At 36.8% G+C, this 24617-nt stretch overlaps 1 protein-coding gene across 1 annotated transcript; it reads left to right on the plus strand.

Moving 5' to 3' along the window:
• The first annotated feature begins 1724 nt into the window (after positions 1 to 1724).
• Positions 1725 to 13098, plus strand: SLITRK1 (SLIT and NTRK like family member 1). The gene is made up of 2 exons (XM_082434977.1): positions 1725 to 9340; positions 9775 to 13098. The coding sequence occupies exon 2, from the start codon at positions 9828 to 9830 to the stop codon at positions 11916 to 11918; it is 2091 nt and encodes a 696-aa protein (XP_082291103.1). The 5' UTR covers positions 1725 to 9340; positions 9775 to 9827; the 3' UTR covers positions 11919 to 13098.
• The last annotated feature ends 11519 nt before the right edge of the window (positions 13099 to 24617 follow it).

The following is a 24617-nucleotide window of genomic DNA, read 5'->3' on the forward strand; positions in this document are numbered from 1 at the left end:
CCCTTAGCCATCATTATCTCAGAAGTAGGAAAAAATTACCTACTTTTTGTACAGTTATCTTTGATAAACTACAATTATCTTTCATAAATTATTAGAAAAAGCATTGGTAGAATTTTGGGGGATGGTGGGAATTTTCATCTGAGAAGTAGTTTCTGTGGGTGCATTGTTATCACTTGGTTCCTTCCGAATGTTCCATGCAGAATTACCTCTAGAATAACATCATTGTGAGGTCAAGTTTCAAAATAAACCCTGTGGTGGGGAAGATGTTCAATTGCTACGTGCCCTGAGCATCATAATTCCCAAACCTAAAAGCCAGTCTAAGATAACAATTAATTTTAAAAGTTCTAAGTATAAAAGTTGATATGGATCCCCTTACATTTTGACAAGGAATATAGAAAATAAGTCCTCAGACTATATGTGCAGAGTTTAACAATAGGAGATGTACACTGGTTTTCAAAAAGCCATTGACTGTTGTACTGAGGGTTTGCATCGTATCAGGCCTTCAGAGTCCCTTACATCCCTTACAACGCTGGAAAAATTGGTACTTAACCGAATATAACCAAAATTTTTTTCAATTCTCTCTCCTTCCTTGGTTTCTAGACTTTTTCCTTAAAATACTAATTATTTAGTTAATTTTCTAACATTCAACTGTTCAAGCTTATGTACACTTATTTCAACAACAACAATAACCACCAAGAGAGCTTAAGTATGCTGTGCCCTCTTATTCTTATCACAGATATGAATGCTGCCCAAGTTACACCTACTGTGGAGCGGGAGATCTGTTACTTGTACAGCTCCATGCATGAATGATTCATGTCCAAATACTTGTTATAGGAACAGGCTAACTAGAATCTGTGAACTGAAAATTTGTGGGGTTTTCATCCCACTTTTAAATCTACCTAGAACATACTGGCTAGTACCCTATTTATGTCATTTAATTTACAAATTTCCAAGGGGAGAAATGGCCTCTTTGTTGGGTTGACCATATAATTTATTGTATGCATCAGGACACTTGGGGAAATGAAGTTGTGTGCTGTGTATATTTACTACTGGAAAAAGCAGCATAAAGCAGGACTTTCCTAGGAAAACCAGAATGTTATGTTCACTTGACTCACATTTCAGATCAGTCAGATTTCCTGATTTATTCACACAGAAAAAGACATTTAGAGAGAGAAAAGTGAGTAGCTCCCAAAGTCTCTGGAGAGGCCAACCACGTTGGGTAGATGGGCAGAAACAAAAGTGGCCCGAATGTCAGAATCCGTTGAAGTCCTGCCGCCGCTCAGCACCCTGTGCTGAGGACGGTGCCGCCGGTGTTCTGACCAGCGGCACACAGTTTGCATGAACCTCACCCTCAGCAGGGGATCCTGAGCACAGGTTCCCTATCAGAGCCGTGCTGCATGCTCCTCCTTGCCGCCAGTACTACCGCTGCTAGTGGAAGTCCTTCTACTTCTCTTTCCACATGTCACTAGGTCTAATTTCAAACTCCAGACATGTGAGTCTAATTGGCCAGCCCAAGTCATACAGTCTGCTAGAGCCACCGTGAGATCTGGGAAAATGGAGGGCTAAAGTTTTTATCATTGATGATGGTAAGTGTAGGTTATCTCCCAACAAGACTTAAAAGAAACTGACCAACAAGTGTTACGAAGTTAGAGTCCCCCATAAGCACAGTGTACAGAAAACTATGGTTTTCTGAGTTTGATGCCAAAGTCCTTGATATGTTCACAGCCTAATAGTTACCATAAATGTAAGAGTTGCTAATTCCAACTGATTAGGAAATGACATGCTTTCTACTTTAACAGATAGTATTTAATCTTTTTCCTTGGGTAATTCAAAGTGCCCAATAGGATTTCCATTTTTCATGATGTTGAAATAAAAGCTGCTAGTATATAGTGCTTGTGCAGAAATTTAAAAGAGCTAGTGTTGAACTTTCTCATCAGCTGATTAGATATTAGCCATCCATAAGATGTGATTTAATGGCCATCACAAAAAGCCATCTACCTCTGTTAAATACATCGCTCTACCTGGCCTGCAAGAGTGCGTGTGATTTGGAGATTTATTCCTCCTCTTCAAGATACTGCAGACAAGAATGAAAATGCAAATGGTGACATTGGCCATCTTACATTTTTGTATTCTGGTATCTTACACAAGGTAGGTATTATATGACATATTAAACAATGCTTGCAGTGTATGAATGTTTGTGTGTGGCTTCTGTGCACACATAAAGATAAATAAATAAATGATATTAACATCTACCTTTTTTGAAAACTGTTGAAACAGAGTATGGGTATAATACATTTTAAAATTGTTGCATTATCTTGACGTCACATGAACACTCTCAAAAAAGAGAGTCAAATTTTGGCCTGAAATAAGACCCAAGGAAGACATAGTAATATACATGACAAAGATAATAATATAGTTAATGCACAGAGAGATTTTTTAATAAGAGATATTTTTATTAATAAAAGAAATAAGGAAGACACTTTAGCCTCTTTAAAAATTTACCACATCCCCCAAAAGACAAATACAATAACAAATAATATTTTTCTTTTTATGCATTTTAAAAGTCCAGTCAATAAGCTGAAGAGGTAAACTCACCGGGTCTTCAGATTTTCTGATTTTCAAATCTTTTATATTCACAACTGTTAGTTTCACAATCTACTTCCTCTTGCAAAAGTAACAATTCATCCCTATCATTAGCATCATCACACATTTATTGGTTGTCAGCCAGGTGCATGGTAATGTACTAACACTTAAGGGATATACAAAATGTAGGTTAGAAACTCATTTTCTGGAGAAGAAAAATAACTTTATAAATATATGCATGATAACACAGGAGAAAATATATCAAGTGCACATAATGCGTAAAAAACGTGAAACTTAAAAGTCTACCTAAATAATTCATAGATTGTATCTCTTTCCCAAGTTCCTAGTTTGTGAATTAATCCTGTCTCTGAGCTTTCTAACTCCTGTGATCTGCCCCCACTCAATTTATCACTAACTCACATATCACCTTATTTCACTGTTGGTCTATGCACATCACACCACATAATGGGCCCAGTACTCTGCTAGGTGACAGATATAAAAAGATAAAAGGATTTGATCTCTGCCCTCAAGAATGTTACACTCTAGTGAGAAATCAATGCTTCAAACAAATAATTTTTTAAAAACACAATTTAGTAGTTATTCTATTGATGGTATTCAGGTGAAAGGGATTGAGATGCATAGGTGGCTTGGTATGGAAAGGACTCACAGAAGTGATGTTAAGTAAAAATTATATCTTAAAAGTTGAATAGGAATGAAGAAGGCAAACGATGTACTCAATAAATAGTTAGAAATTGAAATGAATTTGCTCAAGTAATAAAGTCAGCATTGGCTTCACTTTAAAAGTACTGAACTAGTGGGAAATATTTTAAATGATAATGAATACTGTTGGTAGGGATTTAGGGGAATGGCAAATTTCATCTACTGCTCATGGAGTATAAATTGGCAAAAATTTTGTGTAGGCAATTTGTCAATTTGTATCCCATTTTTCCTATACTTTGACCTGGGAATTCAACTGCTAGGGATCTGTAATAAGAAGATAAATAATGATGTTTACAGTGACTTATGTACAAGCTTGTTCTTTGCAGCATTATGAGAGCAAAATTTTTAGAAAGAACTAAATCTCCAACAATGTGGAATTAGTTCAATGATTATTTTATGTCATGCAAAGGAATTCAGCCCCTAACATAATATAGTAATGGGTGTTTATTAACATTGAGCATTTTCACAAATAAATGTTAAGTGCAAAAAGTATATTACAAAATATATGGTTGTATGTTCACAGATTAATTTCTGAGTGCTGCAACTCTATGATTTTAATTTTGTTCTTGTTGCTCTCAATATTTTCCAAAACCTAAACAAGTAATACGTATTTCTTTATCTTAAAAATGGTAATACATACTTTGTAGGAAACAAAAACAGAGCTCTTTTTCTGTATGTGATTATCTGCATGGTCTTGTAGGATATTTTTTAAAGAGTAGAATAAGTTCTTAACAGCATATACTTAAGCGCCAATTAATATAATAAACAATTGTACAAACATATGTCCTTATTTCAGTATAGTATAGTGTAGTATAGTAAAAGGAATAAACTAAGATTTTCTTACATATAAATTTATAGTTTTGATCAATGTTCTTCCCAATAGGTCCAAAACAGTGACTCATATGAGTTTTATTAGACAAATGGACTTAATGAGAAAATAGGTTCCACTCCAAGATGGTTGAACTTAAGACACAAAGCAGTATAAATTTAAAGCGATATGAACATGAGAAAATGATACTTCAGGACACAAAGTAAAAACGGGAAAGGTATTTTGATATATTCTACTGAGTTTGCTGTTTATTTGATGATAAATAAAAGTAGGTACATTTTGAAAATCAACTTACTATAAAAGAAATATTTTTACAAAATAATGGCATTTGTAGCAACATGGATGGACCTAGAGATTGTAATACTGAGTGAAGTAAGTCAGACACAGAAAGACACAGATCATGTGATATAGCTTATATGTGGAATCTAAAAAGAGGGTACAAATGAACTTATTTACAAAACAGAAGTAGAGTCACAGATGTAGAAAACAAACTTATGGTTACCAGGGGAAAAGGCAGGCGAGGGATAGACAGGGATTGACATATACACACTACTATATATAAAATAGATAACTAATAAGAACCGGCTGTATAGCACAGGGAACTCTACTCAATACTCTGTAATGGCCTGTAGAGGAAATAATCTAAAAAAAAAAAAGAGTGGATATATGTATATGTATAACTGATGCACTTTGCTGTACACCTGAACCTAACACAACATTTTAAATCAACTATACTGCAATAAAAATTTTTAAAAAAGGAAGTTGGAAGATTAAAAATAAGAAATTTTTTTTTTTTATTTTACTGTTTTGCCTTTTAGAAGTCATCTAATGTGATAATTATCTTGGCACTATATTCCTAGAATGTTATTTGCAATCTACAAAAAGAAAATGGGGGAAATCGTACATTCGAAACATATTAGTTTACAGGTATAATTGATTCGTGTTCTTGTCTCTTAGTTTACAGTTGTTATCAGAAGGAAGAATTCCAACAACTCCTTTATCTTATGAAACATAGGAAAGCATAGTAGTAGATTAAGCTCAGAACTAGTGAATTCTATTCTACAGTTCCTGTTACATTTACTCTTGGCTTCAAGCCCTAGTGAATATGCAAATACATGAACAAAATATCCTAAATCCAAATGTGAAAAGTGTAAGGAGTCAAGACACTAGAGCTTTTGTGAAATTATTTCTTAAAAGTGTTGGATTCAGAAAAAAAGAATTTGAAGAGAACAAAATATCCACAAACTCCAATGATTTAATTTACTAGTAAGGAAACCAATCCAGGGAGAGCTTAATCAAGGTAACAGCCTAGCATATTTAGAATAAATAGGGATTTAGGACTGAGAGTAAAAGTTTGGCTCATGAGTTTATAGCTCTGCTATCTTTCGAAAAGTCAACAGATATTATTTAATCTTGATGTATAACTCAATATTCCTCAATTTCAGTTTCCATATTTATAAAATAGGATAATGGTATCACTATACACCAACAAGTTATCAGTATTTCTCTCTGGAATAAAAAGTAGTGTGGATGAGGAAAGACTGAAGATGAACTTCTTATATATAATTTTGTATTTCTTAAAAATATATTATTTTTATAATTAAAAATCAAAATTGAATACTTTAAAAATTATTGTGAGTATTAAATACTGAAGAATAAAAAGATATAAAAATTAATGTTTGCTATAAATTCTACTTTTTCATCTTAAATATGCAGGGAACATATGGAAATATCTGGAAATTTTATGTCACTTGCAAAAAAATAGATTATTAACTGATGACCTCTTTCTTAATCTGAATGACTTTGTGATATTTACATGTTACTTGTGTCACTTGAGAGATGAACCTGTTTGAGGAAGAATAAGAAAAAATGAACATTTAACGATGCAATTGAAATACTTCTGGCCACAACATAAAAATGAAACTACAGCCCCGAGCAAATATTATCAATTCTCATCATCAGCTGGAGTGTCCTTTATCTCTGGCTCCTGAGATCATCTGTTATAAGAGGCAAAGCAATTGAAGTAGTTCACTTGACCTCAAATAGATATAGTAGAACCCTTTTAAGAAGAGTTCATGCCTAAGAAATGTTCCCCTAAGGCGTTAGAAATGTTTAGATCACATACACATTCCCATATTTTTTTTTACTTCCCACCAAGAAATGTACGGCTGTACTTGAAGAGTTAGCCTTTGGAGGGGTGGGTATACTTTTCTAAGCTGCTTTATTCCTCTGAAATGTACTTATTATGAAAATAATTACTTTAAGAAGACTTTTGTTAACTCATTAACAAGGGTGCATCTTCCATAGAACTATACGTGTGTGACAATTTTTTGCTTACAAATTGGTAGTGGATATCTTCATAGAGGTGATACAACCTTAATATTCTCTTCTGAAGTTTGGCTGTTCATCTGGGCAATACCACATCCTTTTCTTACAGTGCAGAGATAATAAACTATTTGAGGATGGTAGAAAAAATTTTGTAACATATTGAAATAGGAAAATCCTGTCCATAAATTTTCTAATGTGATTGATGCTTTGAGAGGAAAGAAGCAATCAGGAGAGAAAGATACAGCATTTAATGGGTGGGAGGGGGGTATGAAATCTTAATATCAATTGCTTGTTACCCCAATTCTGTTAATTTAAAGTCAGCTTCAATACATTTCTTTGGGTCTCTTCACATAAAGTATTTATTCAGCAAGTTGAATAAATAAGTAACCAATTAAGCTTAAAGGTGTGATTTTAGATGATTACCATCAATATTTTTCTTCCTAAACAGCCAGCATTTTTCTGTCTCTCCTTCAGTCTTGCCACAGACACTGCATGAGTCTGCCCTCCTCTCTCAGCATGGTTTCTGGGGCCAAGAAGTTTCAGATCTGAGTCCTATTACAAAGAAACAGAAATATCCTTCCCCTCAATTTAACTCCTCCTCCACATCTGCAGTTCTCAACTACATAGCATTATTTTCGTGAAATAGTTTCAAATGGATTAAGCTCTCTTCCCTCTTCCTGCATGTGGTAATAGGTTAAATAAGAACAGAATTGTTTTTAAAAGTGTAATAGGTTGTCTGAAAAAGACCTTTCATTCTCTCTCTCTCTCTCTGTCTCTCTCTCTCTCTCTCTCTCTCTCACACACACACACACACACACACACACACACACACGTGTGCGCGCACACCCCATTCTGAGCTGAACCCTCATCCACAATCCTCCACTGAATTTCACCAGAAGACGACAACACAACATTTGATTATATGAAAATATTATACATAGATAAGAAACCTGCCCCTCCCCAGTAATTAGCTTCTGGACCTGGAATAAGAAATCTCCTCTACATTTCCCTGAATTTTCCCAACCCCATTCCTCCCTCCAAATCTTTCACTCTTTAACCTTTTCCAAATACACAATCCTTGAATATTTGATATTTTATACAGCTTATTATCAGGCTTGTAACAACTGTCCAACTTGTGTAAGACCTAATTAAAAGGGAAACTGATGTGAACATATGATCTCTGCTTAGACTGAAGAAAGGACCAAACAACATTTTTTTTTAAGTCCTGTAAATTCCAAACACTAAAATAATGCACACAATTTTTAGAAGTATTGATGGAAAAGGTGTTGACTCTAAGTCAGCAAAACAGCCTTCCAGAGAAGCTGCGTTGTCACATTCTCTCCCGTCCCAGATGTTAGTAGAACTTGGTTTTTATAAGCTCCATCTAAGTTTGAAGAATCCAGCAATTACTTCCCTGGGAAAAGCCTGAGCACTGTGCCCTGGCAGCACCATTGAGCCGGCAAAGAGAAACTGGCCACTATCTGTAGATAAGTTTCGCACAGAGCCTTAGGGACTGGAGATTTCTATCTCCCCCTAGCAGAATGCAACCGGTTATTTACTTGTGTGCATTTTAAATTCGTCCAAACGGATGCAGAAACTTCGTGTGTGTGAGAGTGTGAGGGTGAGCCTGTGTGCGTGCGTGTGTGTGGTGTGCACACACGAGTCTGCCAGTGGGTTTTTAAGAGCACTCACGAATCATACTGGGATTTTTCCCTGCCCCCTCCCTCCTTTTCCGGTTCCCAGTGAAGGATTTCGGGTCTGGAATCAAAGACGAAAGCGTGCACTGTGTTTTCACCCTGCAGACTTAAGTAACATTCAAGAAATATCATCAGAGAAACCTAACTGTCAATGGCCAAATTGACTAAAATTCTATACCAAGTTTTAAAAAGTATTTGCCTAAATTACATACCTAGCAGCAAAAAAATTCATACCCAACTGTATTGTATAAAATATATATATGAATATATGTTCCAGATAGCTACTTTCAAACATGTTAAAAAGGAAACAAACAAACAAAAAAACGGTTTCAAAGACATCAAATAGCATAAAACATTGTACTGCAGAGACAGAAGAACTGCATTTAAAGCACCGATGAAAATGGCGTGCAGTATAATTACCTCAAATTGCTGTTCGCTTGACACCCTGACACTAATTTTATTCAAGCCATCCGGAAATAAATGTTTTAAAAGCACTCTTTCCAAACGCTGGAGCTAGTGGGGGCTGTGAGGTCGTAAAGGAAAGGAAAGGGTAAAGTTTCCAGCACGCAAAAATAATTAAATAATCCTTTTCAAATAAACGTCTATGTGGATCGACAGCCTTTAATGCCCACATTTTTAACGCTTGCCCTGTACGTGGACTGATTTTTTTTTTTCCTTCAGCATTCCCTCACCAGATGGATTTTTGCTACTGCAGATCAGCAGAGGGTGTCAGATCTTTCAGAGTGCACCAGGCTGGAACGAGCAGAGCTTCTTAGCAACTCTCTTCTTCCCCCCTCCCCATTCTCACGCTCTCTCCCTCCCTCAGACAACTCGCCCCCACCCCTCCGCCCCCTCCACGTAATTCCGAAAGAGCAGAAGAAAGAGAAGAACAAGAAAAGAAGATCTAGTAACCGAGAGCCGGAGACCAGAAAAAAAGGCTGAAGAGGAGCGAAGGGGAGGAAAGGGAAACGATGGACAGCCCCAAAACGCAGCGATTGCGGAAATTTTCCAGCGCCATTGGTTCGGCAGCGTGAGTCCTCCGGTCGGGCGTGATTTCAGCACCGGGAGGGGGCTGGACAGCTCCTCGGGGGGACTCCTGGGCAACCCGCAGCCACAGCAAGAACTCCATCAGCAGCCTCAACAGCAGAAGCCGCCGAAAACCCTGCTTTGTATCAGAGGCAAGGTCAGTCCGATGCACAGCCATGCACAGGCAGTGTGCCTGTACTACGCTGCAAACCCTCTGCTTGTTTCTCTAACATGCACTTGCTTCTAATTACTAGCATTGTTCCCTTTCTGGTTAGTGAGGAACACTAGACGAGATTCTGTAAGGGTGTATTTTTAATTTATATGTATATATTTAACTTCTTTTTCGTTATTTTTAAAGGGCTGAGGGGGAGTGGGGTTATTTTTTCTACTTTTTTTTTTTTTTTGCTTGCCTTGCACTACGTGCCTGGATAGTTTGTAGATATAATTATTGACTGGCGCCTGGGTTGTTGCAGTGCGGGGGGGTTAGGGAGGAAGGAATCCACCCCCACCCCCCCAAACCCTTTTCTTCTCCTTCCCTGGGTTCGGACATTGGAGCACTAAATGAACTTGAATTGTGTCTGTGGAGAGCAGGATGGTCGCTGTTACTTTGTGATGAGATCGGGGATGAATTGCTCGCTTTAAAAATGCTGCTTTGGATTCTGTTGCTGGAGACGTCTCTTTGTTTTGCCGCTGGAAACGTTACAGGGGACGTTTGCAAAGAGAAGATCTGTTCCTGCAATGAGATAGAAGGGGACCTACACGTAGACTGTGAAAAAAAGGGCTTTACAAGTCTTCAGCGTTTCACCGCCCCGACTTCCCAGTTTTACCATCTATTTCTGCATGGCAATTCCCTCACTCGACTTTTCCCTAATGAGTTCGCTAACTTTTATAATGCGGTTAGTTTGCACATGGAAAATAATGGCTTGCATGAAATCGTTCCTGGGGCTTTTCTGGGGCTGCAGCTGGTGAAAAGGCTGCACATCAATAACAACAAGATCAAATCTTTTCGAAAGCAGACTTTCCTGGGGCTGGACGATCTGGAATACCTCCAGGCTGATTTTAATTTATTACGGGATATAGACCCGGGGGCCTTCCAGGACTTGAACAAGCTGGAGGTACTCATTTTAAACGACAATCTCATCAGCACCCTACCTGCCAATGTGTTCCAATATGTGCCCATCACTCACCTCGACCTCCGGGGAAACAGGCTGAAAACGCTGCCCTACGAGGAGGTCTTGGAGCAAATCCCTGGCATTGCCGAGATCCTGCTCGAGGATAATCCATGGGACTGCACTTGTGATCTGCTCTCCCTGAAAGAATGGCTCGAAAACATTCCCAAAAATGCCCTGATCGGCCGAGTAGTCTGCGAAGCCCCCACCAGACTGCAGGGCAAAGACCTCAATGAAACCACTGAACAGGACTTGTGTCCTTTGAAAAACAGAGTGGATTCCAGTCTCCCGGCTCCCCCTGCCCAAGAAGAGACCTTCGCTCCTGGCCCCCTGCCAACTCCTTTCAAGACAAATGGGCAAGAAGATCATGCCACCCCAGGGTCGGCTCCACACGGAGGTACAAAGATCCCAGGCAACTGGCAGATCAAAATCAGACCCACGGCAGCGATAGCTACCGGCAGCGCCAGAAACAAACCCCCAGCCCACGGCTTGCCCTGCCCTGGGGGCTGCAGCTGCGACCACATCCCAGGGTCGGGTTTAAAGATGAACTGCAACAACCGGAACGTGAGCAGCTTGGCTGATTTGAAGCCCAGGCTTTCCAACGTGCAGGAGCTTTTCCTGCGAGATAACAAGATCCATAGCGTCCGAAAATCGCACTTTGTGGATTACAAGAATCTCATTCTGTTGGATCTGGGCAACAATAACATCGCCACCGTAGAGAACAACACTTTTAAGAATCTTTTGGACCTCAGGTGGTTGTACATGGATAGTAACTACCTTGACACGCTGTCCCGGGAGAAATTCGCCGGCCTGCAAAACCTTGAGTACCTCAACGTGGAGTACAACGCCATCCAGCTCATCCTGCCGGCCACGTTCAATGCCATGCCCAAACTGAGGATCCTCATTCTCAACAACAACTTGCTGAGGTCCCTACCCGTGGACGTGTTTGCTGGGGTCTCGCTCTCTAAACTCAGCCTGCACAACAATTACTTCATGTACCTTCCGGTGGCAGGGGTGCTGGACCAGTTAACCTCCATCATCCAGATAGACCTGCACGGAAACCCTTGGGAGTGCTCCTGCACCATTGTGCCTTTCAAGCAATGGGCAGAACGCCTGGGTTCCGAAGTGCTGATGAGCGACCTCAAGTGCGAGACGCCAGTGAACTTCTTTAGGAAGGATTTCATGCTGCTCTCCAATGACGAGATCTGCCCCCAGCTGTACGCGAGGATCTCGCCCACGTTAACTTCGCACAGTAAAAACAGCACCGGGTTGGCGGAGACCGGGACACACTCCAACTCCTACTTAGACACCAGCAGGGTGTCCATCTCCGTGTTGGTCCCGGGACTGCTGCTGGTGTTTGTCACCTCCGCCTTCACGGTGGTGGGCATGCTCGTGTTTATCCTGAGGAATCGAAAGCGGTCCAAGAGAAGGGACGCCAACTCCTCGGCGTCCGAAATTAATTCCCTACAGACAGTCTGTGACTCTTCCTACTGGCACAATGGGCCTTACAACGCAGACGGGGCCCACAGAGTGTATGACTGTGGCTCCCACTCGCTCTCAGACTAAGACCCCCAACCTGGCTAAAGCAGAGGAGGGGGGGATGGAACTGCCTCCCCCCCACTCCGCCGGCATCCCCGGGGGTCAGAGGAGCCCACACCCAGGTCCAGCGCGCCCCAAGGCTTGATGGACATAGTAAATAAATAACTATGAACTCGCTCAGCTGAGAGGGTCTGACCCCTTAGCTCCCTCTGGAAACAAAGAGCAGACTGTGGCGAGCTGGGAGAGCCTGCCAGATCCCTCTTTGCTGCAGCCCCTTTTGACAAAGCCCCGGCGGGGGCCCTGCTCGGAGATCAGACAGTGCCCTTCCCCTCGGGAGAGGGGCTGGAGGGGAAGGTACCGTGGTCCTATGCATATAGACATATACCCACATCTATATAGAGAGATAGGTATCTATTCTTCCCCTGTGGAGTAGCCCGTGAGGAGGGGGGGCGCGATGGCTCCCTGTTGGCTACGCAGGGATGGGCAGTTGCACGAAGGCATGAATGTATTGTAAATAAGCAACTCTGACTTCTGGCAGAAAACAAAACGTGCTGCATGGCTCGCATGGAATCCACGCGCTCCGGGGACGCTGCCCTCCCGCGACTGGGGACGCCGTCACGTTCACAGCACCCACCCTCTTACCTGATAAATCCCATCGTATCAAACTTTCTATAAACAAAATACAGTATAATCAGAAAGTGCCATTTCGCCATTATTTGTGATCGGTAGGCAGTTCAGAGCGTACGTTTACTGTGAAAAAAAAAATGTAAAGGTTTTATTTAGGACACTTGCATGGCTAGTCATCAGTTCATTTTATGAGTTAAAAATGTATTTTGTTGAGCAAAGTTTTATGGGTTGTTTTGGGCTCTTTTATTTTGATGGTGATTTTTTTTTTTTTTTGGAGGGGGAATATTTTTCTATACATATCCAATAATGCCTTCCATCTGAATGTAAAATAAGTACCCATGATTTCTATTATAGTATCAGTGTAATTATTAAGAAAAAAAGATTTTGAGGCAGTTAAGCATGACCAATTAATGTCACTCTAGTGCTTAGGCTGCGATCCAATGGTAGCAATTCTGTGCTGGTGTAAATCTTACTTATAAAGTAGGAAAAAAGAACCGAGAAAGCACGTGGAACTTACTAATTCTATTCGAGGATTTTATAATGGCATATTTTTTCAGTATTAAAGTGAAAATGTTTTCAACTCTGGGTCCTTACATTTTTCCAGCTTCATATTTGCAACTGGTAAATTGGATTTGCGGTGGAAGGGAAGCGGGAGGGGGAAGGTTGGGGGTGGATCACTTCAAGAGCTACATTAAGGCTCTCTCTTTAATCATCTCACTTAGCTTTTTACCCTTTACGTAGCTCCCCTCCCTCTCCATCCCCGCCCCCGGACTTTTCCAGCTTTCCCCTGTGGTTAAGGAAGGTCTTTCCCCCGACACGCCCCCTCCCCCTCCCTTTTTTCCCCCTCTCCTTCTGCTGCAGTGAATTCCTTTATTAATACTGGAAATCCCTCACTGCTGCTTCTGCGGCTGCTGCATACATTGCAGATATGTTAAGGATGTTAGTAGAGATTTGATTTAATTGACTCTGTCTACGTCGGTCTCACTAAACAGTGGAGGTTTCACTGGTCAGCACTCTTCGATGAAAGACAGCCCTAATGACTGGCATTTGAAATGCTGCTGGCGTTTTGAATTCAACATCTGCTGAAAACGGTAAAACTAATTAATGCCCACCCACCCTACCCGCCCCAGCAAATGCATATTGAAATTTGTTAAAGCACTCATCTTTATGGAAATCAATCATTATCCTAAAGAAGTGTTTCTCTCCCATCATTCGGATTTTTGGTTGTGGCCCAGTAATTAACAAGAAAAGCATTGAACTGTTTGAATTTTATGAGCCAGTGTAACTCTGGCCTCAGTCATAGTCCTCTGGGATTTCTAAGCAGTCTATTTTATCAGCAGTTAGGGGACAAAACAGCAAATAAAACTACACATTGATGGGGGTCTGCATTCCACCACATATCCACCCTTGAGAAGTATGTTAGAAGACTGCAGACCACAGATTTAAAAAAAAAAAAAAATTACTGTAGGATTGTAAATCAGCTATTGAAAGCCCCCAGAGCAGTTGTAAGAAGATTTGCCTTCTAGAACTCATATTCTAAAGAGAAGCAATTTCCCAGAACAGTGATGTTCTGGAGTATGTATTATTTATTTTAATGTTTTTTAAATAAAATCCTTATTATAAACCATCACTATTCCTAAGGCCATTCATCATTTTCTCTCTTGATTCTTTTGTTTGTGGACTGCATTTCATAGTAGTAAGGTTGTAACCCACTATCCTCTGACAAATATTATGGGTTGTTATTTATTTATTCATTTTTCATGTGAAGGCCTTAATTCTTTTATGGAAAGACAACTGGGTTCCTTGTAGGCAATCAACAGACTTATTCTTGATTGAAAAGTTGGGGGAGGGGAAGAGTTATATATTCAAGGATATTATGACCTTAAGAAGGAAAAGAAAAGATGGCAGGTGTTCTATGTTTCTGGTGGAAAGTGACACTTGAAAGATACCTAGTGAGGCATGATGGTAATTTTAAAAACTGACACATGATTAGTTTAAGTCAGGAAAATAGAACTTCTGGTAGAAAGTGTGCACTGGGGCATGAACTTTTCTTCATAGTAATTAGAAAGAAATTAAAATATAGAAGGCAATGTTAAAGGTATTTTTAAAAGATTAGCTTCAGTGGTTTCTGAGTGGTCATTGTGTCCAGGCATGTGCTAAGTGATTTACAGAATTACTTAATTTAGCCCTCACAAGTGCATAAAAATTTAATAAGATATTGTTATTTCTATTATACCAATGAGAAAATTGAGGCTTAAAAAAAGTAAGCAATAACTCAAATCTGGTAAATAGTGGAGCTGTATTTAAATACAATTTTCCTCATACTCCAAAACCTCACTCTTTGAATGGAGTAGTCAGATATATTTACCTGGTAATTTCTTAAAGAATGCTATCCTTTTTATATATTATATATATATATATATGTGTGTGTGTGTGTGTGTGTGTGTGTGTATATAGCTGTAAAAATACAATATAAAAATTAAGGACCCTGGTTTTATCTTCTTAATTCAGTATGTATTGGTGGCCCTTTATATTTCCAGTATGTCTTGCAACAGAAAAAATTGTCCTATATTTGAAGGAGATAACTTAGTGTGTTCTCCAAGACTGTATAAGAAGATTTAACATGTAAGAAAAAAATGAATGTGCTGTATGAATTTATGAATTATATAAGTTCAAATCATTAAATCTAAATTATCTATATATTGATTCTAAAATATTAGGACTATCAAATATTTTAATACATAATAATATATGTTAAAAATCCATGTAGAAAAGATATTCAATGATTTCATAAGAGCATTTGTTATTTAGACAATGTTTTATTTATTTTGATAAAATATCTCTGGCACAGTTACATATATAAACTAACATATAGTTTATATATGTATATATATAAGCTTAATTTGCAGGATACATAATATATATGGTCTCACCATATAACTTTCACTTAGAAGTACTTAGCTTCTTGTCTTTGTTTTGTCTTAACATACAATGCTCATATAACGGTAGTTACCATGTGCTTTAGTTGAGATATCTTGTTTCCAGTTAAATCATCCTTTAATTCATCAAAGTAAGATATTTTAGTTGTGCCAGATGGAAAAGGAGGAAAGGAGATATCTTGGTTAGTTCCCACTGCTTTAAAGAAAGTAGTACCTTCTGTGGCAGCTGGTGTAACTAAGAAGATCTTAGAATTTAAGTTGTTGCCATAGAAACTTATTGTTTAACCATTTTTACATGTTTATCCAGGAGGAAGCTGGAATAGCTGATCTAACATTACTATAGCAGGATTCTTTTTCTTAACAGTGTTTATATCAGATGTAATTAGAATTGTCAGGCATTTTAATATGTCAAAATTATACTGGTGATTTCAAGGACAGTTTGTTAATTTAGCTTTTTCCAGAATTGCTAATAAATGTGTTTGGTATGTATAGAGAGATGGATGAATTTGCAAGGGTGAACAGGGAAGTGTGTGTTTTTAATGTGTTGGTAGAATATGATGTAGTGTGGTTTCTAATTTACCTCTCCTGCGAGCTAATTTATAAATACTAGTTTTATTTGTATGCTTATTTGAGGAAAAATGGAAATATAAAATGTGCTAAAATTTTAATTTTAGCATGTATTCACTTTTGTTTCATTTTCTTTCTTATTTCAATCTATTCCAAATGTAACATATTATTTAATTCTTAAAAGATGAACTATGATATCAACAGATACAGTAAATGCAATGCATACTCAAAATTATTAAGTTACATGATTTGCTTCAATGTGATCCAGAACCATAAAAAACAAAGGCTAAATTAAATAAATTTAACTTAATCTCTTGGCATTTTCTTTCATCTATAAAGTCACCAAAACTATGATTATAAAAAGTAACATACAGGACATGGAGGACTTTCGTCTTTGTGTTGAAAGTGAAAGAAATGCCACTAAATGGTTTCATGAAAGTACGTGTCACAAACAGAACAATCCTGACCTGAATCAATATCTACTCTGTTCTGGCCTATCAAAATTTGATTGGGTTTCAGAAAAAATTAAATAGTTAAGATAATAACAGATTAAGTGTTTAAGGACTATAATTTTATAATGAAATGGATCACTGAAGTAATCATCTTAGATTATTAAAGCCCAGTATCACCCCTTGGCCTCAATTGACTGGCAGTTTTAGTTAATTGGCTTAGATCCCGAATATCTAATTAATCACCCTTCTCCTTCCATTTACTTGCTAAATATATACTATATTGCATACTTGAAAAATAATTATATTTCCTAATTGAACTTCGCACAAAGCTGACAGGAGAATTATCTACTTGTTGAAAGAATTTCGAATGAGTTAGAACCTACAGATTCAATTGGCAATTGGCAACAATATTGGGTACTTGTTACATGAAAAATATTGTAGATGCTCTCTTAGAGAATAAAAAAAGGTAGTTCTAACCTCAAGGAGTTTACAGCCTACAAAATGAGATACATACATCACTGTAATTTTAGAATAGTTCATCATTGATCATTTTTAAATGATGTGATGCCACTAGAAAATTTTGTTTCTTTTAAGTAATTTAAGGTCTTGGCCATTTGGATAACTGCAGTTGTCACATAAGTTTTATTACCTCTTGTTCGAAGAGTTGAAAATCTTAAAACAATGTTTTAAAATGAAAGAGGTACTTTCATTACTTTTCTAGGTTTATCTCTTCTTCTATAAAATGGGAATAATGTCTGCTCTTTTGTAAATTCACTAAGAGTTTCCTAACTAATCCTTCTAAAAAGAAACCATCAAACCAGTTTTTATCTTAACAAATGGATGACTGATAATTTTCAATGTCAGTTATTTGAGAAATCAAATATAAATTTAGAAAGCTGAATAAAATATTTTATGGTATCATAAGAATTTTGGAGTAGCTATCTCTGGGTACTTAGTTTTGATTTGTGTTGTTTATAATATACATAAAATAGATAACAGAAGCTTTAATATATTATATATACTTGAAAATTTTTATGGTAAAGCTAATAATCCCATAGCCATTTCTTATTTAGTAAAGCCTAATCTTCAATTACCTAGTAATGCGTTCCAGGTGTATAAGTCCAGAAAGCAGTAAGCAAAGTCATGCATTTACTAACTTCTATGCATTATTCCCTTTGCCTCTAACTCCATTTCTTTTCTTGGCAGAAGAATACAGGAAGAAAACATATTCAGCTACAGCATATCAATAGAGTCAATATATAGTGAAAAAATGAGAAGGGCCTCAAATGTAGATGGTCGATCCACAGTGCAGAGAAGCGCTCTCTCTGCCTCCCAGGAAAGGAGGATGAGTGGAAAGGGCCACTATTAGCATAAACAATAATGGTTCTTACCAGATTCAGTGATATTTATTGTGTAATTTTCTTTTTTAAATCAATATCTTTTTAAAATTTCCAAAAGGCATATGATACAAGAAAGTTATGCTCATTATTACAATAGTAATATGATTTGAATAATATGTAGAAATTTTTGCCACTTCTATAAAACAATAGGATTACAAAATAGCAAATGAATTTGAAATAATGACATTGCCTATACATTATTGTAAAATCCACATGCTTAGTCCAGGCATTATTATTTATTAAAATAATTATTTTATATAATTTAAGTAATCCTACATGACTAAACTGTTGTATAATATATGCAATCATATCGAATAATAATTATTTGCTAATTTCTGTTCAGTTAGATAATTTTTGTAGCTAATCTGGTAAAGTGGCAAGTCCAGTTAACTTTACTTAATTGGATATATTTTGCACCAGTTTGGGTTTTGGTGGCTATACAGCAAACGTTTGAGTATGGCTTTGGCATCACTGAGTTGGAAATTTATGTTAGTGAATTTCTCAAGGTTCCTGAATAATGGATCTAAATTGCCTTAACTCATTATCAGATGAATCTAAAGGGAATGAAATGAATAAAGCAAATAGTTTAATACCATTAATCCCTCTGTTTCCTTAATGACTAAATGTGTTCTGATGACTCAATACATGCTTTAATGAGGGAGCTTAATTTTATTATTATTATTATTATTTGTGGGAATCAGAAAATGTTACATTTTAAATTTTTCAGCAAAACTTTGCATGGCATTTGTATTTTTCACCAGAATGATCAACATTCTAACAATCAGGTTTCATGTTACAGATGGTATTTGGTATAATTAGACATTAAGACATAACAAGCAGAGTATTCCAGGAGGGTATTACATCTTATGGTATAATATTATGAGGAATAAGACTTGAAGCCAAGAAACTAAAAGCTGGAAACAGTAATAATCCCGGAGAAATGAATTACATGGAATGTCATGTTACTATTATAACTTTAAATTTATAACACCACATTGAGAAGAAAGTCAGATCAGCCCTTTTGAACATTATTTGCATAAGCATGACATTACTTATTGCCAGCCCAAAACTATTCATGCGACAAGCTTTGTATAACATAGAACCTTTTTCTCAACATCTTCACATGGATAGCTAATATAGTGCCTGTTAAATTTCCATGCCTGAAAGCCCAATCTACACACTTGATGAGTAATCAAATTCATAATTGGAAACAGAATTACTTTCTTTTATAAAGGCATGGTTTTTAGTTCATAATATCTTAAACTAGTGTGACATATTTTAAGAAGAGAAATTTCAGTCCATATTTATGTAAGCTTTTAAACCATGATTCAGGAATATTTTGACTACAGCCTTATAATAGTGTATTCCTCAAGACTAATACAATTGTCAGTGGTGTATGTACCATGTAGCTCAAGACATTTCAAGGAGGCAAAATAGCATTGGTGTCAGGGAGATACATCTTAATTATGCCTAATTCAGAAAATTAAAGCAAAGGAAGAAAAACAACTGAAGATGATGGAAATTTTACTTTGATATTTATTGATCCCCTACTGCATGCCAGGCGCTTAAGCAGAGGTTCTAAAACAACACAGAAAAGACTAGATTTCTGCTCATCTGAATTTACATTCTATAGGGGATTAAGCAAAACCAAACAAAGATAATGGCAAACCACTGACTGATGAAGAGCTATGAATGATATAAAATGCGGGAGGTACTGGTGATCTCTTTTTTTTAGGATGGTCATGGAAGTTCCCTCTGAAGAGATGACGCATGAACTAAGTGAAAATGTTGAGACAATCATTTGAAGATTAGATAAAGAGAGATCCTGGCAAACAAATCATCAAGTACAAAACATCCTGATTTATAAACGTGCATGAAATGTTTAGGTACCAGAAGGAAGGCCAGAATGGCTGGCATCTGACCATAGGCAGATATGAAGTGGAAGAGGCAGAGAGAAAACAGAGAATGCCTTATAAGCCATAGCAAGGAGTTTAGATTTTATTTCAAGTATAACAGAGAGATTTAAGCAGGCAAGTGATATGATACAAGTAGTTTAAATAGCCATTTTGGCTTATTTAGTGATGAATTATTGGGGGGAAGTAGAAGGCATGGAACTGCTCTTGCAGAGCTTGGGAAGGGCATGATGGCCTCTTGGACAGTCGTGGTAGTAGTGGAGGTGGACAGAAGTGGTGAGCTTGGTGGTAAATTTTTGGTGTCCAGCAGAACTCTGTACTGGAACAGATGTGGGAGTGCCAAGGAAAGGAAAAATAAGGGTATGCGTGTGTGTTTTCTTTATCAACTAACTTGGTGACGGTGTCTTTTATTGAGAAGGGAAGGCTGGAGGAAGCAGGTGTAGGTTTTAGTGTTAGATTTTGAACATGGTAACAGTGAGATGCCTATTTACAGATTCTGGGTAGACTTTTGGACATAGAAATATGGAGCTCAGGGAGAGTTTAGGGAGGAAAACATAGACTTGGAATTCATCATTCATCTTTTATTGATGGCTCTATTTTATAAAATTAAAAACTAAGCCTACGGTTGCATTCAACTGGTATATTCTACCTTCAGGGCAGGTTTATTGAAAATTGAATGTAAACTTGGTTTTAGACATAACTGATGTAGGAAAGGTATAAAAACATGTGTGATATCTCTAAAATCTGTACATTTTCCCTCAAACCAGAAGACTATGCATAAAACCTAGCAAAATATTCATTTATGAAAATCAATTGAAAATGAAAGAAAATGGCCTGGAAAAGGCAAAACAGCTTGTGATATAAAGGTACAGTGTAAACTTTAAATTGAAATTCTTAAGCTCTTTGCTTTAATAAGCGTATTTCTGAGTGAGAAGGAAGCAAACAATTTTACCCATTACCAGTGACAAAAGACCTAACTTCTTTTTTTCCCCAAGAGGAAAGATTTCTGGCAAAGGAAGATTAGTAATCAATAGTAAGACAAGAATGAGGATGAGGCTGTTCTTATTTGGTAGTTAGTCAAAGGTTGGACTCTGTTACAGGAAGCTTTATTTTACTTTTGCTTGCAACTCTGTAGTCTGGTCTGGTTAGCGCTTAAAAACCCTATGCCACATTTGGTATTTAGTCCACACTTCGAGTAGACAGCACAATAAAACACATTTCGTGTTTTCTTCATAGAACGGTCTATCTGCATCAATCAGCACACCAACACTAAATGTCTCTAATCTCTAACAACTTAAGTGTAATTGAACTTAATCTTCTGAGTAAATTGTGATTACTTTTCATTTTATTTTTTTGTCCTGCTGAAATTCAAATATTCATTTTAGATATTGTACAAGGATACTTTTCCCTCTTCATAAGGCCCTAAGTGGCTTCAGTTCTTTCTGTATGGTTGGGATGCCATGATGTAAATACTCAGCTTATTTTTAAAAGGAAAGTTAAAAGCTGGATGAGAGCTCTGCTTGGTTTCTCACAAGACAGCCTCACGGTGCTACAGAGTTTAAAGTCTTTGGGATCTTACTGGGTCTGTAACTAGGAACCTAGAGTCAGAAGGCCTTGATTCTGGATTACATACTAGGCAAGGCTCTTAATTCCAGTAAGTCTCAATTTTCATACTTAAAATGAGGCTGTTGGACTAGAATCAAGTGGTCAGAAAACTTTTTCTGTAATGGGCCTGATAATAAGTATTTTGGGCTCTGTGGACTTAGATGCAAAATCTAGGACATTATGTAGATATTAAGTCCATATGTAGATACGTATTGAACAAGAGAGAAAACAAATTTCCAAAAATTTGTGTTGAAAAAATTCAAAACTTTATTTACTGACACTGAAATTTGAATCTTATATAATTTGTACATGTTAAAAAATATTATTCTTTGGATTTTTTAACCATTCTAAAATGCAACAACAAGTCTTAGCTCACAGGTGGCATAAAAACAGGCAGCAGGACTGATCTGGCCTGTGGGGGGTAGTTTGCCATCCCAGGACTAGATTAACTCTAAATTCCTCTAATAAAATGCAAATAGAATCTTTATTATAGATTCATTAAAATATCTCAACATATTTTGCATTATACATATTACATAAAATTTTCAAAATTATATAGGATATTTCTCTAAGTTTTTTCCATTCAGTGTATGGATATTTTAAATTATACCAGGGAATTTTATTAGAATATAATTTTAAATGCGGACAAAATAGGCCAGGGATAAAATAATGATTGAAGAGGACTGACAATAAATTAGTCATGTTTGATCAAGAATTACTGGAGTGGTTAAGAATCCCATGTCTAGAATCAGACTGTATCAATTCTAATCCTAGCTCTGGCTAGCTGTGTGAACTTGACCAAGTTATTAACCTTCTTGCTCCTTGATTTTCTCGCTTGTAAAATGTAAATGACAATGATAGCGTCTACTTCATAGCAATATCATGAATATTAAATGCATTAGTACACTTAAAATGCTTGTAAGAGGTTAATACATGATGAACTCTCAGAAAACTTTAGCCATTAAGAGTGGCTCTCTATTGCATAAATATTTTTACATAATTCTCAAAATAATTATATCTGGTAGATCATTTTTTAAAATCACTATTTTACAAATAAAGAATCTGAAGATTAGAAAGCAATTTACCTGGGAGTACGCTGCTCAGTGGCAGAGCCAAAATGCAAAGCCAGATCAGAGGGACTTTAAAACAAATGCATTTTAACGCGCAACTGGGTATTTGATGGGAGATTATCATATCTACCCAACCCAACCTTCTGTGACATTTTTTCTGACATCCATGTTGTTGTTTTTCCAGGGATTACAGGTATATAATGCTATCTTCTTATGTTTCCCCATTCCTCAGCCACATTGAAGTAAACACATAATTTTTTAAAAATTTTTGACAAATTTACCCGCATCCCACAGCTTGTTCTATTACTGGACCGTAACTGACACTCTAAAATTTATTTTCTCTTCCTTTTGTACTTCCACTTCCTAAACTCCATTTAAATCTCTACGTTGTAGCTATTTTTAGCTAATCCACAGGAAGAAAAGAAAAAAAAAAAAACCTCAAGCTAAACAGTACTAAGGTGAGAAGATAGCTTAAAACAACAATTTTTTTTGCAAGAGGTGGAGTATTTTAAAAAATTTAATAGCAGCCTGGTAACAAATAAATGCATTTTTAATGCTAGTATTTTAATAGGGATATTTGGCAGGAAGAATGTTTCTTAGTTTTTCAAATTACATATAAATATGATATGGAGCCAACTCACTTTTTTTTTAAATAAAGAAATCTGAGAGATTCCTTCTCCATCATCTAAGATAATGAGAATGCAGAATTTTGCCTTTTTGCTGCTTCCAAGGTGTCCAATAGAACTGGGGAGGGAATTCAGACTGGTGCTTGTTTAAGACAAATTCTCCACCAAAATCAGTTACAGAATTGAACAAGTATTGTATCTGGTTTTGAAGACTCTGTATTAGCTGTAACCAGAACCACAGTTCTTTTTGTTTGGCATAACACCTATCTATGAATGCATCTATAATATAGTGTTATTGCTATTGTGAGCATGCTAATAATCCGTGCTATCTTCTGGGAAGGCAGTTCATTTTGCTTTCCAATGCCAAAAGTGAAACAGGCTAAGATGTCAGAATACATTTGCTTAGGATAGGAAACACGCTTTCCTCCCAGGGACTACTTCCAATATAATCTGTGGTGACTCTCCTATTTATAGAACTGTTTCATTATTCCCAAGGTCCAAGAGATATAAAGACTATGGTCTCCAGAAATGATTTTTTGATTTTAAAATTTGGAGAAATACTGCATTAAATAACTTAAGTACTAGTCCTTACTGTAGGACTTCACTGATTTCAAGAAATATTCTGAGTCCCCATGAGAAATGTGTGATATGCAATATTTCCCACACTTATTGACCTTAGAAGCCACTACCCTCTTGTCATTCACAACACCCTTTGTTTATTTGTTTGTTTTTTCCAGAACACAAAAAAAAATAAGCTCGGATCTTAGAAAACCAAATTCATAGTTTAGTGGTCTAAAATAATAGGCTTAGAGCCAATTCCTTCTGAAAGAAACCAGCATTTCAGAGAAATAATAATAATAAAAGAAAAAGAGACGCCATTGCCTTTTTTTCCTATGGCTTTCAGGCATCTCTGAGTCTAAATTGTGTGCCATTTACCAAGAAGAACTTGGCCTTTCTTCAATTACGCCATCTGTTGAAATACAGGATAGATCACTACTTATGACCTAGTGGTTCAAAATAACTTGTGTCTCAATAAATATAGAACATGGCATAGAACAAATTTTCTCTATTACTATGGCTCTGGAAGATCCTTCCATTTAGCCCATTTTTAAGGGGAATAAGATTCATTGCTCACACTAGAGTTTATTTGAAAACAGTGTACCCTTCAAAAGTTACCGGAATCCCACTTGTCTTTAATGAGTTGTCCTTTTCATATAGGGACTTCATAAGCCTAACAAAATGTAACTAATAATAAACTGATGGTCTATGCTGATTAGTATGCAGTTCCTTAAATATGTAACTGGGTGACTTTCTTACTGACCGTTATAAGCAAGTGTATTTCCTCTAATTTGGTGTGTTAAAATGCTGATTGATCTTCCATCTGAACTTATCAGCTAAGACCATACTTAATGAAACAAAAGTTCAACTTGTTTTAATTTGAACTGTTTTTTTAATTCAGTAAGCAAATCTACTTGACGAAAAATTCACCTCTCACCTTCTTTTAAAATAATTTATACCTATGTTCAC

This window comes from Balaenoptera physalus (assembly GCF_965194825.1).
Source record: "Balaenoptera physalus genome assembly, chromosome: 18".
In the NCBI taxonomy this organism is placed as follows: Eukaryota; Metazoa; Chordata; class Mammalia; order Artiodactyla; family Balaenopteridae; genus Balaenoptera; species Balaenoptera physalus.

What these genes read in the sequence shown, in the direction of transcription:
- SLITRK1 (XM_082434977.1), top strand. Translation starts at nt 9,828, where the DNA reads ATGCTGCTTTGGATTCTGTTGCTGGAGACGTCTCTTTGTTTTGCCGCT.